General features: G+C 26.4%; 1 protein-coding gene and 1 non-coding gene across 2 annotated transcripts; both read left to right on the forward strand.

Moving 5' to 3' along the window:
- Positions 1–444: 444 nt before the first annotated feature.
- On the forward strand, positions 445–516 carry Trnad-guc. The gene has a single exon. It is a non-coding gene; the product is annotated as a tRNA-Asp (tRNA).
- A 5,522-nt stretch (positions 517–6,038) lies between these two features.
- LOC112598360 (protein DENND6B) lies at positions 6,039–11,102 on the forward strand. Its single transcript, XM_025344790.1, has 8 exons — positions 6,039–6,164; positions 6,260–6,529; positions 8,743–8,928; positions 8,992–9,224; positions 9,313–9,503; positions 10,262–10,533; positions 10,590–10,802; positions 10,890–11,102. Exons 1-8 carry the CDS (start codon positions 6,039–6,041, stop codon positions 11,100–11,102), a joined length of 1,704 nt encoding a protein of 567 aa, XP_025200575.1.
- The last annotated feature ends 8,796 nt before the right edge of the window (positions 11,103–19,898 follow it).

Consider the following 19,898-nt stretch of genomic DNA (forward strand, 5'->3'; position numbering starts at 1 on the left):
TTCATGTAACACCTACATTTTAATAGCGTAAATAATTAAGAATAATATTTTATTAATTTTAAAACATAGGTATTAATTTATTTTTTTTAAATTAAATTAAACTTTTTTTTTTGCTTTTATAATATTCATTGCATATTCTTGATAAACCAAATGCATATTTTACAATTTTTTATTGTGTATAAATTCGAGCCCTTCATATTATATTTTCAGGCATAGATACTATCTATTTCTAATATCTATTTCGTAATACCTATATCTATTACATAGATAAATTAAAAGAACTGTGGTAAAAAATATGGCTTTGTTGTGTATATTTAACACAATTGAGTGATAGTAATAAAAGTACAAAATATATAATGCAAACATTATGTGAACTAATAAAATGTTAAAAATATATATAAAAAACATATTGAAGAGGTATGTAATATTATTATCATTTCATAATCCTCGGTAGTATAGTGGTAAGTATCCCCGCCTGTCACGCGGGAGACCGGGGTTCGATTCCCCGCCGGGGAGGAAAACTTTTTGCAAGTTTTTTCGTTGATTTACTATTTCATATTTTCACATGTAAGAAATGGTAAGTTTTTCATATTAATACTATGCAAGACTTGGCAAATAATAATATGTATACATAATGAAATCATACTTAAATTTCAAAATAAATACAAGTTAAATACACGCACAGCAACACAATTTAAAATAAAAATAAAAATTATGTTTACTTCCTACTTTATTCAAGCTTAGGATTGACATCGAGTTGATGTGTTTAAATTCAAATTAAACTATTTTTTCTTTGTATGTTTAATTACACGTAAGATTATAGAATTACTTTTTTATAAAAATACATATTTGATATGTATACCTATATATTAATACGTACCTAATAAATTTAACAACATCGTAGACCGTAGTGTTAATGTAGGTACTCATCTAATAGATAATAATTAATGTGATTGGTAAAACGGATATTTTAATTATTATAGACAGATGTACAACAAACCATAGACCCGTGCAATAAACTAACCAATATAATATCATAGGCATGCACAGACATCATTTAGGTTTTAACTGAATCAATTTGTGTAATATCTTAGAATTTACTAAGATTAAAAGGTCAAAAACTATTTTTTGCTCGAAACGAGTTGACCAGTTCTAGATTTACTGATTAAACTTTGGTTTTTTTGGTATTTGTACTTATAGGTACTTAACTTAACACCTTTACTGTATTATCTATACATTCTATACTTTTTATGTCCTTGAACTTTTATTCACTTCATATAGTTTATTCTATACACATTTTTAATTTTTTGAAAGATTGTATGCAGTTGCTTAATAAAAAAAAAAATTATTCATTACAAATAATATTTAATTAAATTGGCTTAATTAACTGATTATTCCAACAGATAATAATAAATTGCTAGAATAATTAACAAATATACTTAAATATATAATGAATTAATAATTTACTTATTGTAAAATTAACATACCTACCTACCTATCTATTTTTAAATTTTAGATAAAGCTAAAAATGCTGAAAATTAATAAATCAAAGTTCCACTTTTGAAGAACGAAAATAAAAATGCATTGAAACCTGATACATACCTATTAGCTATTATCATTAAATATAAATATTATAAATTATTCATAATGGTATTCTAATATCAATAACACCTCAATTCTTATAAAAAAAATGTATCATTATTATTTATTACCTATTATAGGAGTTAACTATCTGATATAGATCTTGTAAATTTCTTATTATGTATTTCAGAATTAATTTGGAAAAACAATTTTTTCAATTTTATAAGTGTAAAATTTAATGGAGCAACTCTTAATAAGTATTTAACAGACTTATAAACAATTAATACTGTATTAAGCTGATGATCATCTTATCATAGGCAGTCCTTCACAATTATTAATGACCAACCTTTTGGATAAAAATCCTTTTTTTTTTTATCAAAAAATTTGTTTATTAAGAAATTCATTATTAATTTTAAGCATATTAAATTTTGTCCTCCAAGCCTATCATAATATTAAGTGAATTTATGTATACAATTTATAAAAACTAAACTACTTTTTCTTCAAATAAAAGTTAAAACAGAAATGAATATTTTTTGTTTTGAGAATATATCAATTTTTCCATAAATATATGTTTCTATTCTTATTTATAAGACTTTATTAATATATTTCTTATGTATTTAATTTTAATAAGATTTCATATTGTCTGGTAGGTATTAATATGCACTAAAAGGAACCATAAAATATAAATAAATAGGTAATCAAATTTTAAAAATAAGAAATATAAATTTTCAAATGTTATTTGATTGTTTAAATTGAAAATCATTATTTATTATTTGTAGCTATAATGTAGATTAGACAAGCATTTTTAACTTTTAACTCTCACTGTTTTTGTTTTTTTTTTTTTTACAGAACCACTTATCTTAACATTGACTGACAAAACCTTTTAAAGTCGCTACCAGGCACCAGCTATATTCAATGATACTGTAGGCATGTGTTATGTAGCAATCAAATCATCTTACTGATATAGACTATTTTAAAATCATTTTTATTGACTTTGTACTTACAAATCTATGATCAGTGTACCATGCTGAATGTAGAAATCTTGGTCTTTAATATTTCTGTCTTGTAGTGACTGATTAAGGAGTTTAAAATATGAACTAAAGAATAAACTTTTTTTTCTATTTAAAATTCTGAATCATATATTTATTTTCTGGTGCATCTTAAATAGATTAACACTAAAAAACTTTATTCCAAAACTATGCGCGATCTTTATAAATTAATTTTATAGAAGTAATTAGTATCTATTGTATCAGCGATAAATAACTAGGTATTGTATATCCTATTAACATAAGCAAATACATTTAATTACATCAACAGAGATCAAGAACTTGAATAAATTCCTAAATATTTAAATTGATTATATTATGTTAACACAAATTTAAAACTTATTAGAAAAGGTAATGACTTTTCATAGTTTCATACATTAATTCAATTAAAGAATCTAGTTGGTACTTTGAGAAAAAAAAATAAAAATTCTCAGTAGGTACTCTTCAAAATATCATGGAAAAACAAAAAAATATTTGAGTGAATATTTATGCAAAATTAATATTTGAATAAATTGATATTATTTTAATGGTATAGCTTAAAAATAAATAACCATAGATACCTGAATTCTGAATTTTTAACCAAATATCTATGTTAGAATTTTCTACACATCACATATAGTCTATCAGTTTATATGACATAGACTTATTATAATTTTATATTTTGAGATATTTATTGACATTTAAAATGTTCAACTTGTGTAGGTAGGTATACTAACTGCTAACTAGTAACTACTAATATGTAATTTTGTCCAAATATGAACTTATATGATAAAAATAATATAATATAATATAATATAATATTTACTTTTTTTATATGATAAAAAATGTGCTTATTTTTTTAAAAAAATTTCTAGTTTTAATATATTAACATACTTCAAATACTAAAAAAAATAGATAATAATAAATAATGCTCAAGTACTTGAATATTTGGTTATGGTATATATAGTATGAGTTCTTACTTTTTAATGGTGATATTTTGTTAGATAATTGAATAAGACTGCATGATTTCTGCAGGCACTGCAGTGCTTTAATTATTTAATAGGTACATCTTAATATTCTTCATGTTAAGTAACTTGTATGTCATATAGGAGTAAAATTGTTTAATATATTCCGCTGTCAAAAATAATTTATGAATATCATGTGATAATATGAAGAGTATGTCACACACTTGCATGCATTGTCTCAATCTTCAATACCTACATATAATAGCAAGTTTGCTTTCAACAGTATCTATTTTATGTTGTTAGGTGATTTAGATAATGTGTCATTATTTTTTTTCATATAATAAATCCTATAGCGCATTTAACTAGGTAAGTATATCTATATCCATTACTTATTCATAAAAATGCGATTAACACTATAGCGCTAAAATTAAATGAATTGACCACTTATTGAGTATTATTCGAGTAATTTTGATCCTTCATTGTTTCCAAATCTATACATAGGTAATTGTAATAGCTATTAAAAGTTACTGAACAAAGTGTTTTGTTGATTTTATTAATTATTGCTTATTTGCTTCAAATACTTCAAAGGTGAATCCAGAATCTCCACCAATAACAATTTTTTAAATTATTGTTGGATGTGGTAATTTATTTTAAATAAATGTTTAAACAACTGTAAGCTTTAGTTGAATAAAATTAAAGATTTAATTGCTGATTAATATTTAGCATTTTTGATTTAAAACTTAAGAAATTGTACATTCAAAATAATTTCTTTTATTTACTTTTATTAACTTTGAAATTGGCCTATTTTAAAATTTAATTATAAGATGCATTTTAAAACAACTATAACTTGCCTCAAACGTTTTACTTTTAAATTCTATTCAATCTAAATTAATAAAATCACACATGGAACCAGCCATATATCTTAAAAAATATAATTTTATGCTGCTAACACAGTTTCTTTCAATTAATTATTTTATTTCTGTTCCAGCAATAATGATTGATACAAAATTTAGTAACGTAAGTTATCTAATAATAGGTAAGTACCAAAATTGTTTGCGCCACATAGGTAGATACTTTTTTTTTTAATTTTTAACTACTAAAAGTTATCTCTTAAAGCCTATAGATGGGACGCGGTAAGATATCATTATTAGACAATTCTATCGTAGATACAAGTTTACTGAATACCTACGTGAAGTAACCTGCTCAAGTATGCGGGTAAATAAAATTAAAGTTTAACATACATAAATTACATGATTAAGTACTAAATATGATGGATATTCACGACAGTCAAAATGTTAACTATACACTATTTGAGCCTTTGTTTTGGTATAACAATAATTTTAATAATTATATAATTAATAAAATTAGGTTTTATTATGTTCTACTATAGTACTACCATAAACTGGGATTAATGTACACACTACAACGTTGTCTGATACACAGTCTTGATGAATTCATGATCAATTATCAATCATCGAGTACTTAAACATTTTCATTTTCAACAAGTGCCTATTTGTGATCATTTAGTTAATAATTAATATCAGTAATTTACGGGCTGCAGTATGTATTACTAGTATTAAGTACTACAAATCTGCCGTGAAAGACGCAGTTCTTCCCAGAACGGAGAACGAATAACGTGAAATGGTAATCATTGTAATAATATCGTGCACACTATAATAGAGCATAATTATCATTATTATTATTGTAATTTGTAATATTATTATAATAACGTCGTTTAACGCTTCTCGTCATGGGCGATGACTGACAAGATCGGAGATGATCGCGGGCTGCAGAGCACAGAGCACAGTGAGTGACCGTCACACAACTCGCATTCACTTCTTAGCGCTTGCGCAATACTATCGTCTAATACAGATGATAACGTTGGATCGTCGTTGAAATCGACGGCGGTGTTCAAGGCGAATTAATCAACCCGTTACAATAAAATTGTAAAAAATAATCACAACAATAAACATGTACGCGGTGGTCGAGTTTCATTGTCACCGCAGTGTTTTTGATAAAAGGAAAAAATTGTAAAATCATATCGATAAACGGTGGCGATAATTAATGATAACAGACGTCTAATCACTCTAATCAACGCGTTCAGATTATTTCCCAAGTTTCCGCGAAATTCTACTGTCATTAGTGTCATTGCACTAGATCGTCGCTCGCTGTCTGGAAAAGGCTTGTTTTCTCGTTTCAATCGTCGAAACGTGTCCCTACGACCGACACACATGCGGTCTCTCTAGCCGTCGAAAAATAGCGTGTCGCCCAGACTGGTGGACTCGACCACCGATGCCCCAAGTGAGGTACGTAATATTATAACAATTAATGTCGGACTTGTAATGTCCACCAGGGAAAAACAAAATTTATTAGTGAGGAATATGTGGGTCACTACATTATGTTTGTAACAATGTAACGAACACTTTTCATTGCCATAGTTCCCGTTCCATATGATTGCTACGCCGACATGGCCGAAAATGGCGCCATCGATACAAACTCTAAGCATGAAAAGTCGGCTGAAGAAATGCTATCGGATTGGATTCAGTGCATTTGCGTCGTCACTTTTGACCTGGAGTTTGGTCAGGCGATGGAGGTACTGCTATGGTTGTCTGTTCATTTCTTATCTCGTTTCATTTCTATCTTATAACGCCTATCTGTATTTCTTTTCTATTTTTTTTTCTATTACAGTTGGTCTACCCAAACAATGTCAAATTGTCTGAGGAAGACAAAACAAACCTCTGTTACTTGGCTTTTCCCGACTCCAATTCTGGCTGCATGGGAGACACTCAGTTTCACGTCAAGATAAAATGTTCTCAACCTTTGAATCTCAGTCAATGCCATATAAACTATAACACAAAATGTCCAGTTTTCTTACAAGCTGATCATCGTTGTTTGTATGGGTTTGTTTTCTTTCGACAAATCAAAGATCTGTCTCTTCCACGGGGTTATTTTCAAAAAGTATGTTTAACCGTTTGTTTTCTATAATACACTAACTTCTTATGAGAATAAAATACAGTGTGACATTGTCAAAAAGCTTACTGATTTAGAGATGAATTTGCATTATGTACAGGTAAAAAAAGTCTATTTGGGTTAATTATCAGCACGTCTCTGAATAACTTCAATAACTTAGTAAAATATTTTATAATTTTGTTATTGAATTAACATTGTAAATTTTAGTATAAATTATATGTTCTGTTTGTAAGTCATAAACAATGAACATAAAATAATGTATTGGTCAGTATGATATCTCAGTTTATCATTTGTAAAACAGTAACACAACATACCATATTAACTTACATTACAAAGATTATATCATAAATATTCAAAATGAAAGTTGATTTGCCTATTATATTTTATATTGAATTTATCATTTCTATCTTTTGTATAGTTTTAATTTATAATAAATAGAAATAAACTTTTTGTTTTTTTAATATTGAAAATACAAAGACACCAACCTAAAAGTTTTTCTTGATTTAAATACAGTTTAAATATTACAAAAATACTTTTTCATTACAAACAAATTTTAATTGTAGCTTAATTAGGTAAATTTTAATTGTGTTTATGTGCATAGTATACTAAATCTTAAATAATATTAATTAAACACTCAGGTATTTTAATGTCTATGCAGAAAAATAAATAAATAAAGAGATTGTTAACATGGCCAAATGAAAATAATATTAAAAGTAATGAATAATGACCAACACAGCATGCTTTTTTATTGTTTTGACTATCAAATTCATTATTCATAATGTATTATTAAAAGGAATATTATGATAGAAAGCTTGAACAGGTTTTTAGACATTGCTCCAGAACATATTATATTTTTAAATATAAAAAGTAAACTATAAATTTTAATTTTCATGAATAAATTATTATTAATTTTTTTAATGTTGTTATTGCTCAATTTCTTCAATTATAAATTTAAGGGTTTCATTCAATTATTTTAAAACATTTAAATTAACCATATCTTTAAAAAAAGTAATCAAATTAAATACTTATATATTTTGTTATCCAAAAATGCAATATTCAAAATAATTTATAAATATTAACAATTTAATGTATAGGTATATTTTTAAATAATGTTTATACTTGTGTATTTATGCAATTTTTTTTTATTCCAATTTACTATACAATAAATAATAAATAAAAGCATTTTAAGTATTCTTAAATTTTGGTATTCTGCTTGATACTTTTGAACTAATCTTTTGTAATATGATTAAAAAAAGTGTCTGTAATTATACTATTGTGTGTTTTTTTTTTTATATAGTTTTATTTCCTTAATTTATATTTTATATCACTGTACTTACTGTTTATAACTATTCAGTAGGTATTTTTGGTCATGCACTGAAGTAAAAATTTGGAGATAGACATAGATATTTTTTTTGGAATCAGCTTTTTTAATACATTTTAGTATGTGTATCGTTGTTAATGATTTTTTTTAAGTTCTTTGTAACTTAACAAGCATCAATGAATTAATTATTTGTTTAATTTATTCATTAAGTATCAAATTGATTAAGTTTTATTTTTTTTAAATTAAAATTAATTTTTCAAAACTGTTAGAAACGATTATCTATTATTGTTTAAAATTATTTCTTATTAGTTGTCATGTATAATAAATAATTAATTTTAAAATATGTATCAAACAAAATAAAAAATAAAAAAATATCTTACTATTAAATTAAATAATGAAAATTACAATATTAACATTTAATTTTTGGTGCAAATAACCAACTCTATGTTTATAACCTACCTTAACTTGTGTGCACGTTAACTGTTACCAGTGACTTTTTTTTATCACAAAATTTAATTCAAATTGTTAATCTATAAAATATAATAAGTTCTGATTTAGTATTAATTATAGAAAATAATATAGCATTTATGCAGTAGGTAATCTACTACAAAATTTAAATACAAGTCAATTTAAAATTACATAAATTTATCTTTGTTATTATTTACTGATCTCCACCATCATATTCTAAAAGAAATATTTCGGTAACTATAAAACGATAAATATTTATAAAATCTGATCTCTAATTAAATTTGAATTTTAAATGTAGATTATCTATCTACTACACTTATATTAAATAGTTGGTCACCTGCTACACAAATATCAGGAAAAATTTAGGATTTGAAAATTCTAAATTTAATTAATGTTATAATTTGTTGTTTAGAGTGTAATTATTCTATCTCAGTTGCCATTCATTAGTTTATTTACTGAAGTTTGCGGGACAATAGCACCTGAGTATTTTAAACACGGGATTACTGGAATAGAAGTAGCATGGCATGATATCAAACAGTGGCCTGATTTATATGCTGGAGAAACAGTGAGCTTGCCATTACTAGGAATTGTTCTTCAAGTTTGTGAATCAGCATGATTAACATCAGATACTGTTTTAATATTAAAACTATTTTGTTTATAGGCTCAACTGATATGTGATAATAATAAAATCTGCAGCTCATCAAACTCAATGGTACCTGATTACCAGCTACCAGTGGTTGTATCATCATTGTACGAACTAAATACATTTGGATGTTTTTCATCGATTGTATCTCAAATGCATCTTTTATGGGAATTAGTGTTAACGACTGAACCCATTGTTGTGATGGCCTCATCACCTACCTACAGCTCACAGGTTGTTCAAGCTTTGGTTAGGTAAAATTGATTTATTTAACTAAAATGGCTTAAAGATTTAAAATAGTAGTTTATTATAACTTATTTTGATTTTATTTTCAATAACTAGCTTAATAGTGCCATTAGCTTATTACGGAGATTATCGTCCGTATTTTACAATACATGATAATGAGTTTAAGGAGTATATGAGTAAAACATTGAATCCGCCACCTATAATACTTGGTGTAACAAATCCTTATTTCACAAAAACATTACAACATTGGCCACATATTGTTAGAGTAACTGATACATCGAAAAAAGGTAAATATATAATGTTTATAAAAATATTCATTTTTTGAAATGTCATGTTGATAATAATTTATTTTAACGTTGCTTTAAAAGTCATCTTTCTGCTAAACTAGTTTAAATTAACAGTTATAATACTAATATTTTTTCACTATTACAATTTTTATTTTTATTATTTGTTAGAATTATTTATTTCTGAGTATTTATAATCCAAACCAGAAGACCAAATACCTTAGGTAATAAAATTGCTTAGAAAAAATACCTAATGTTTTTAAAACTTCAATATGCAACTTATTTTATAAATAAAGCATATTTAAAGATTTGTATCTTAATCAAATAATGTTTAAAACATTTTGAAAATGAAAATTGTAGTTACTATTATTCATTAATTGTTGACGATATGTATTTTTATTTTTTTTATTATTATTTTTAAAAATATTTTAAGTTAATTCTACTTTTTGATTAAACCCAATATTGTTTTTAATTCTATCAATCTGTACAACTCTTAGCTTCAAATACTTTTACAAAAATAAAGTTTTTAGATACATTTTTAAATGATAATCTAAAATATAATAAAACAGTTAAATTATTTTACCATGATAACTATCTCTCAATAAATTATAAAATAGCATTTAATTTTAGTTTTCATGTGTCTATTTATTTAATTTGATCATTTTTACTTTAGAGCTATTTATTTAAGTTTTCAATTATTTTATTCAAATTATTCAAATATCCAATTTTTTAAAATGGTTATGTGTTTTTTTTTTATTTAGATACCATAAATAAAAGTAAACTAAAAAAAGGATCAAATCTGAAAATCTTAGATGCTAAGCCCGGAGTTTATACTGAGTATAAACCTTATTTGTATAAAGACAAATCAATAGTGAAAAAACTTCTCAGAGGAATGCAAAACAAGCGTCCAGAAGAAGTGCAATCAGCTCTATTAAGACGACACTTTTTAGAACTTACTCAGAGTTTTATGATACCACTTGAACGATACATGTCATCATTGATGCCTTTACAAAGGAATATTTCTCCTTTTAAGGTATGAAAATTGTCTTAATGTTTTACACAGAAAATGTATTTATTTTATTTTTACAGGCGGCTCCTAAACCCTGGCCTTTTAATCCTGACAACTTTTTGGCTAGTTTAGAATATGCTGGGCCTCAACTGACATGTGGTATTAAAGGAGACTGGAAGGGACTTTACAAGCAATTTTTTAGATCTCCAAATTTCAATGGTTGGTACAATGTTCGTTATAAAGGAATGATGATGAAGCTTCAAATTTTGCAAATTGAAGCCCTATCTAGTGTGGTAAATAAATAACTTATATTTAATTACATTTTATTTTTTAAATATTAGTTAATACTAAACATATTATAATTTATTTATTGGTTTTAGGATATCAATAATTGGCTTGAAGGAAAACAAGAAGTAGAAATTGTTGACATGATACTAAAAATACGCCAGAAACTGGATGAATGTGAAAGCAAAGGGTATCAGATAAATAAAAGAATCAAAGATCAATTAAAAGTGAAAATGGATGATATAATTTCTTCGTTGCCTGATGACTTAAAAAATGTCTTGTTAAATAAAAAGCTATCTAACAGATGATATACTTCCGTGTATAAAAATAGATGGAGAGTAATTTTAATCATTTAGATAATATCAATATCATCTCATTAATTGTATCTGTATTCATCTTGACTTAAATATGTACATTGATTATCAGTTTCAAAATTGATATTATTATTATTCCATAGTTAAATATTTTTTACAAACATGTTACAGTTTAATATATTTTTAAGTATCCAAAAATTGTCTAAATATTTTCATTGACATTTATCAGTTATGAATTTCTAATTTTACATTTTTGTTGAAATCCAGTACAGATATTTTAGAGTAACTAATATTTGTACTGCCTTAATTTTTTATAATACTATTTTGGTTCTTCCAGGAAATAAGCTGGTTAATTTATGTTTGTATAATACTATATTATGGTACATGTTATAAATGTTGCCCTAAGTATAAAATATTATTATATGAAAGACTTAGTGTTATAAATAGTTAAGTTGTTAATTTCGGAGTAAAAGATATGTTTTTTTTCCATACTTATAATTGTGTGTTAAATTATTTATTTTGAAAATTTACCTGCTTTATAAAAATGTAAACAATATATGCTTTGCTTAATTGTTTATAAGTTATAAAATGTCGCTGTCTCTTTTGACATAATATAATATTGGAAAGGAAATTAATGTTAAGCATCTTTTGTCTTAACATTTTAAAAATGGAGACAAATTAATTTTGTTATTCATTTAAATAATTTCACTAACATCTTTTAAGTGTATCATCAATGAATATGATAAAAACTTAATACTAGTGTAAGTTAGTAGCCATTAGATATAAAAAATAAATAGATGGGTTGTCAGGTAGATACTTATTGAGTTTTTTTCCGTTTCATTAATTTTATTTAAAAAGAAAAAAATTATAATTTTAAATTGCCTTATAATTTTTTATTTAAACACTACAGAAATTATCTATAACTTTTTGTTTTTTGACATTGTAATATGATTTGTTTATTGTTTTTTTTTCAGTTCTTACACATTTGGGTAGTTAGAACTTAGATACTCTATACCGAATGACTTCAAGGATGTTGGATAAAAAAATTTAGTTTAAGCCCTAATAAGGATGACAGAGAAATCCATTATATGATCCATAGATTCTATAGCATACAATTTGAACTAAGACACTTAATATTTAGCATGTAATTTGAATGTACCAGCTTAAATAATACTTAATCTGATACTCTACTTAAAAGCAATTTTATTTTCTATTTAAAACATGATTACTAGCACCCGGAATGTACTAAAAACTACTGAAATATGCATGTATTAATTAACTCAAAAACACTGAAATATGCTTTTGAAAATTTTTAAATTTATAAATATGAGTAAAAAACATTTAAATATAACAATTTTTGTTTTAATTACCTTGGCTGGTAATTAAAAATAATATTTTACTGAACATTAAGATATTTTATTATAGAATGATAAAACACAATACATTATTGTATAAAAGTTTTTTTTTTTAAATTAAATTTTTAATCAAATACTTTGGTGCCAAGAATTTTAACATAATCATTAATTTGTTTATTCATAAACTTTTTAGAGGTAAATAATTTTGACGATTTTATAATACTTGATTATTATGCGGTTTACGAAAATAATCTAAAAAAAAATGTAAATAAGCAAAGAATCTCAAATATGCAATTAAATGCAAAATAAAATATTGTATTTAGATTTAAATAGGTATAATTCAAGTTTGTAGCTGATCTATCAATTTCATGGTTCATTCAATAAAAGCATGGAAATACATGAATTTTTGGACCTTAGTAATGACAAAATAATACTGACATACAATACATCACATAATTATAAAACCAATTTATGTATTGCTCTGCTCAAAATTTAAAATTAAAATGATAAAATTTTCAAAAACAATTTCTGCTAACCTAACCTAGCATAATATCTATCTATTTTTAAATTATAATATAACCCAGAGTTTCTGAACCTTTGTTTTATGGCAACAAACTATTGAAATAGGTACTTCATACTTTGTGATACAACAAAAAAATGAGAATAATGGGTAATATTTAATTGTAATTGGTTATTACCTAGTTTATTTACTTACCTATTTGTAGTTAAAAATAACATAAAATATTTGATGTCATAACATAATATTAAAAATATTGATAAATGCCGTTAACAGATAACTTGTTTTTAATAATCATGGAAATTTTATTATGTCAAATTAATGCTTTGTAAATTGTGTCGAAAACGTTTGTACATTTTGTGTCATTATTAATATACTTCTGGACACATTTATCCAGCTGGACATACAGTAGTTGAGAACACATCGATAAAAGTTATATTATTATAATATTATACAATAAATAATAAACAATTTATTGATGACAATATTTGAAATGTTAGTTGTTTCCAGAAAATAATATTATCATAAAATATTGAACGTAACTATTATAATACAATAATATAATATAACTAATAATAAATATTCGATACCTATTTAATAAGTGTTTTCTATAAAAAGTAGATAGGTATTGTAAATTTTAAAACGTTCCTTAATATGTTTATATTTTATACATACCTATAATATGAGAAATTATTTCTATACTTTTCATCATTTGAGTGAAGAATTTATTTTTTCTAAGTAGGTATAATTTTTATGAGCCTACTAGTACTAGGTCGATCTTTATAATTAGCCTGACCGGCAGTTTCCACATAAAAAATACAGTTTTACGTTTTTAATAGGTATCTAAAATTTTATTACGTTATTAAATTAAATATATGTATTATTTACCTATCTTACATTTATTACACATACTATATATTTTTCTTACCGGTAGGTTAGGTCACTTACTTTGAAAGTGAGTATTTTACAAAAAAAAAAAAAAATTTTTAAAAAATGTTGCTAATTTTAAAATTCAATCTATTATTTCTATAAATTGTAATTTTTATTTTTATTGATGCGTTTCATTTCCTATTGGCCCATGAGTGAAACCAGCAATTAATATTAAGTTTATGAAATAAACTCATAGAGTTATAAATATATTTAAATTTAAAAATGGCGATGCTAGACATTAAGTACCTATGCATTTGATTAAGAAACGATGGGGTTTTTACTCAAATCCAGTTTTCGATAAAATTGGTTTTGTTTCGGTGTAACTTTAAAACGAGTTACCGAAAATATAATTTTCTCCAAATAATATATTACCATTTCCTGCTAGAAATAGTTTGATTTTCTGAATGTTTCAACTTGAGCTTATATGACATTTGAAACTCTCTAACTTTCTTAGTTGTATTTTTTTGTAAATCTCAATAAAACTGATTTCGCATTTTTAAAAAGCTTAAAAATATTATAATATAGAGTTTTTTTTATAAATTCTTCATTTATCAGTTAAAATATATTGCAAATATACATTTAAAATATATTTTATAAGCGTTTGAATTTAAAATTTTTCAAGTAGATAAGTTACTTTACAATATAATATGCTAGCTTGATAATCTGAAATAATAATAAAGTAGTTTCTAGAGTTAGAGGTGAGATCTTCTAGAATAACGGTACAAATACGAAGTTCAAGAAATAAAATAGACGTACACGTCAGGCCGTTGAAAGAGGAACAAATCCGTTAGTAAAAACTTAAGTATCATGAATAAATTCTCAAAAGCATTATTAGTTGTACATAGAGGCATTTAGAGACTGAATGGTGAACGGGTGAATGCGTTAGGATAAATAAAATTGTATGTACGTAGGATGTATAGTGTATATAGGTAATACATTTTTAATCGATAGATGTGTGTTTAAATGTTATTCTTATTATTGGTCAGGTTAGGTTAAAAAATGCAGGTATTGTAATTATATAACTAATAATTACTATATTATCAAGTACCTATTTATTTAATTTAAAAAATATTATTATCTTAAAAATTGTAACATTTTTTATCCATATATTTTACATTAACGTCATCAAGTCCCAATATTAACACTAGTAAGTTGTAAGTATAAGTATGACACCTGATAGGTATTTACAGTGGCGTCTTTTGGGGAAAGGGGTCCAGGGTTTCGACCACCCCCCTCTCTAAAATAAAAAAAGAAATTTTAAAAATACCCCACAGGATATTTAATTACACTACAAATAGACCATAGATAATATTTTTAACAGATTGTTTTCGATTTTTCAATAAATTATATTATAGTTTCTCAAATTATTTTTAAAATAATAACATCTTGTATTGTGCGTATACCTAGTGTCGTGAACTCAGAACCGTATTTATTCTTTATTCCAACTCGATTATTATTATTATTATTATTATTATTACCTATTTCTTTCACATAATATTTAATATACATATTTATGTATCACTCAGCTATCCGGCACGAGGTTAAGTGCAAATCGCTCGGTATCAGACATGGTCTGACACCTGGTTTTTGTACCTTCTGTGTAAATTATTGTTTTTATTTAATTTTTAGATTAATATTCTGAAGAGATCTTCACTTGTCTAACCGGTCGCGCCAATAATTATTCAATCAAAACTATAATAAAATATTACATAAGTAGGTACTTGTACCAATATAATTTTTTTTGTTATTTCTAAAATCAAAACATTTAAAACATTTTAAAATGGGTTTTTGGTCTTGTTATTTTTATTTCACGAAGTACGCACATATAAAGGTAGACATTACAGTATGTACTGTATAATACCTGCAGGCATGTAAGTTTTTGCAGCTCGCTGCTATTAATGGACAATTAATAGTAAAAATTATAAAATTTTCATTTCAAAAAATGAAAAAAGAGGTGCCTTGGTGTATCTACATTATGTTAGTATGTTGCTATTTTGTTTTTTGTATTATGTTAAACAGTATATGTGGGCGTGTGTTCCACATAGAAATCTATTTAATGTATTGGCCCAGTTGAAATTTTAAAGTCCACACACACGCTATACATTAAAATACGTATAATAAAACTATTAAATAATATTCATAAATTGATATTTGACATTTACCTTCCTACCTATATCAACATTACAGGAATATATATTGTGGCAGCTTCTTCAAATAAGTTGACCGACTGCCACGACCCGTATATAGGTCGACTTTCAATTATTTATAATAAGCTGACGTGAAAAAAAATAAACACCTAATAGAATTGAATCGGAAACTGAGAAAAAAATATTCATTGAATATTACGCTAATTAATTATGATAATTAATGTATAAATAATGGAATATTACATAAATGTGTTCATTAATATATCTTTCACTTGTTTGGCATAATATTTTTGTAAAAACATATTCACCTAAAGCTCATATTATATTATTGGGAACGATTTAGACTTATTATTTTATAATGTGAAGACATTGAATGCAACAGTATTAACAAGTTCGATGTTTCTTATACCTACATCATAATTAATTGTATCTACGTTATTATAAGGTGAATAATATAATATTGAAAATATTTTAAACAAATATACATATCTATTACATAATATTATGATAGATATTGCTATGGTAATTCAGTTTATTAATATTTGTATATTAAACTTTACTTGAATGATATTTCTACTGCTAAGTCGTGTTTAACTTGCAGGTAAATATAACGTCTTGCGGCCAACACTCAATTAGTTGTTGCCTGCGTATTAATTAAGTATTAATGTCACGGCACGATGGTACTATACCAATACGGTGTCTTGTAACTCACCAAATCACTAACCAGGTTTTACTGGTGTTAGTTTACGTATTTGGAGCGTACGAGATTTTTTGTTTTTGGCGCCCAGATTAAAGTAAGTCGCTCTTCCGAAGGTTTCTAGTCTCGAGTGGAGATTTTTGTATTGTATACTTGTATCCGTGTTGTTGTCCTGGTTATGTGGTTGTTTATACCGTGGGCCATAAGAATAAAGACGCCAGGAAGGTAAACTCGGTAGGTGCAAAATATTTTTGGTGTTAGGGGCAATACAATGTACGCGATGAGCTTCACTCTCAACACTGTTCAATTATTCAAATATTTACACATCGACAATACAACTATAATCACGACTACTACTATATTACTCAATACAAAATAATATATTACATGAATCTATATCAACATATTCAAAGGGTAGGACAAAAAAATAATAATAAGTATAATAATATAGCCTGTTAAAAGGAAAACAAATATATATGTATAACATTAGTTCAATTATTGTTTAGATTTAACACTATAATGCATGATTTTTTTTTTCACGGCGATAATTTTCTTTAAGTTTCTTAAGGTTTAAATAACATGGGAAAAATGATAAAAAAATGATAAACTTAAACTGATGAATTATAAGCTCATACAGTTGGTTGTTGTTCAGGAACGACATCATGCATTTATACTATAACTGTTTTAATTTCATTATTTTATAAAAAATATGGTTATTTTTAATCTATCGTTTATTTAAATATACCTATATATTGAAAAGTCAGTAAAATAATTAGATAAAAATAATACAAATAATACAAATCTAACTTTAGTTTAGCAAAACTTTATAGTCAATTAAAAAAACCATTAAAAACACTTTTTTATGATGTATGATATTTAAAAAACATTTTTTTCCTTTATCAACACATAAAGGCAAGTTACATTTTGTACATTTTTGCCAGGTACATAATAGATAGGTATTATTGAATGAAAAACCATTGTTGATAATGTATATCGCCGTCGGTCGGCTCTATTGGCAAATGAGAATAGTTTCTTAAAAGTGTTTTAAACTCGAATATTTTAATTAAACGGCTGCTGTTCATAATCATTTACAAAAACAGTGATGTTATAATTATTATATATACTCGCGTATTATAAATTCATCACACACGAACGGGCCACACCGTTTTCAACTGTCAGACGTTTCGTCTTATCCGTCAGAGCCCAACTTAGGAATTTTGGGGCCCAAAATTAATTATAATGTGAATTCTAAATTATCAACTTAAATTACAAATGCAGTCTTTTTGCTAAGTATATGGATTTTTATATTCAATTTATTTTATAAGGTTATAAATAAATTATACCATAAGTCTATTAGTATTTATTTAATGATGATTTATGATTAATATAAATAAAACGATGAAATTGAAAATATAAATATAAGTAAAGAAGTTTAGATACAGTTTTTAATTTAAACAAATGTTTACTGATATACATCATGTAAATTGTACACGAAGTCAAAGTGGTAATGCATTTTTCAACATAGTCAATGCAAACAATAAAAAATTTACATGATTTAGAATTTAAGACAACGGGTTTTTTCTAGATTTTAGTTCTCTAAATTTTGAATTAGATGTGAAAAATCAAGTGTGTTAATTATTTCCCTTTCAGCAGATAGAGATAGACGAACGAGTGAGTTTGATTTTTCTCGGTGAAGGGACGTTCTTCTGTCGTTTTCAATTGGTTCTAATCTTGAATTTGTTTTATACCCGCATTTAGACAAGAACCGAGCGCTCGCAAAAACGAAAAACCCGTTTTCGTAAGATATGCTATCTTAATCGTAATGATGGAGTGCTTTTGACCAACTTTATCTCAAAACTTAGTATCTAGCTCATTTTATCGATTAGAGAATACCTAATATGATAAATTACATTACGATACGTGACTAACGAAACTACGTCAGCATTAATATCATAAAATTTCAAAGTGCCACTTTAATAATTAAATATCATCAGGGGCCCGGGGCCCCAAACAATATCGGGGCCCGAGGCTACATTCTCCCTAGCCCCCCCCCCCACCTGTTCCAAAGTTGAGCTCTGCTATCCGTTGGGGTTTGTTTCCACGGACCTCGTCGTGGTTCGGTATATTACCGCTGCAGACATATTTTCGTCCTCGGATACATTTCGTCCTTCTCGACGATTCCTGTAGCGTGCGATAGCAACGTTCGCACACATTTCTCTCCAATATAACGTCCGCCGCGCCGACGTCGCGGCAGTCGCTGTTTGGCGCGATTTCGTTCGACGAGCGCAGCTGCGCCGCCGCGCAATCACGTCCCCGCCGTGTACACATTATAAATAACACTACGCGCAATACACACACACACATAATATATATGTATATATATTGTGTAGGGATATTTAATATTATGAACGGGACCGCCGCGCTGGGCACCGCAAACAAATAATTACGTTTGAAATAATAGTATACGAATCAATCATTACCGCGTCCAGCAGGCAATAGGACGATTTTCGGATTATTCCCGCGCGCGTAAAACAATCAAAGCGATGATGATAATAATAATAATAGTAATAATAATAATAATAATATTAACAATAATATATGCACACTTTGTTGCAGTACACCGCCGAGGGTTGACGTTGTCGGACCCGCCGCCGCCGCCGTACAATTTACCGTCACTCCGACACGCACGGCGAGCACACACGTCATTCATACAACGATATAGTCGATAATAATAATAATATATTCGCGACTCGCGTACGACGCGAAATGCGAATATCATAATAATATTATACACATAATATATTATAATATACCAAAATGTGAGTATCGCGGCGTACGCGCGTCGACGAAATAGTTTTTGATTTGTACGCCGAACCCCGTTTTACGTATATTGTAGAGTACGCATAAATGCATAATATATAATATGATCGCGTATGCGAGATGTCGCCGAGTAATATTGTTACGTGCTCATATAACCTATACGCGTTGCCTCTGTATACTTTGTACCGTCGTCGTATCCGCACAATAATAATGATGATAATAATAATAATAATAATAATAATAATAATAATAATAATAATAATAATAATAATATAATGCAATCGTGAATATATTATTATTATCATTGTTTTGTGGGCGAGTATA

The sequence above is a fragment of the Melanaphis sacchari genome, unplaced genomic scaffold (genome assembly GCF_002803265.2).
Source record: "Melanaphis sacchari strain LSU unplaced genomic scaffold, SCAv2.0 Contig47_pilon_pilon, whole genome shotgun sequence".
Lineage (NCBI taxonomy): Eukaryota > Metazoa > Arthropoda > Insecta > Hemiptera > Aphididae > Melanaphis > Melanaphis sacchari.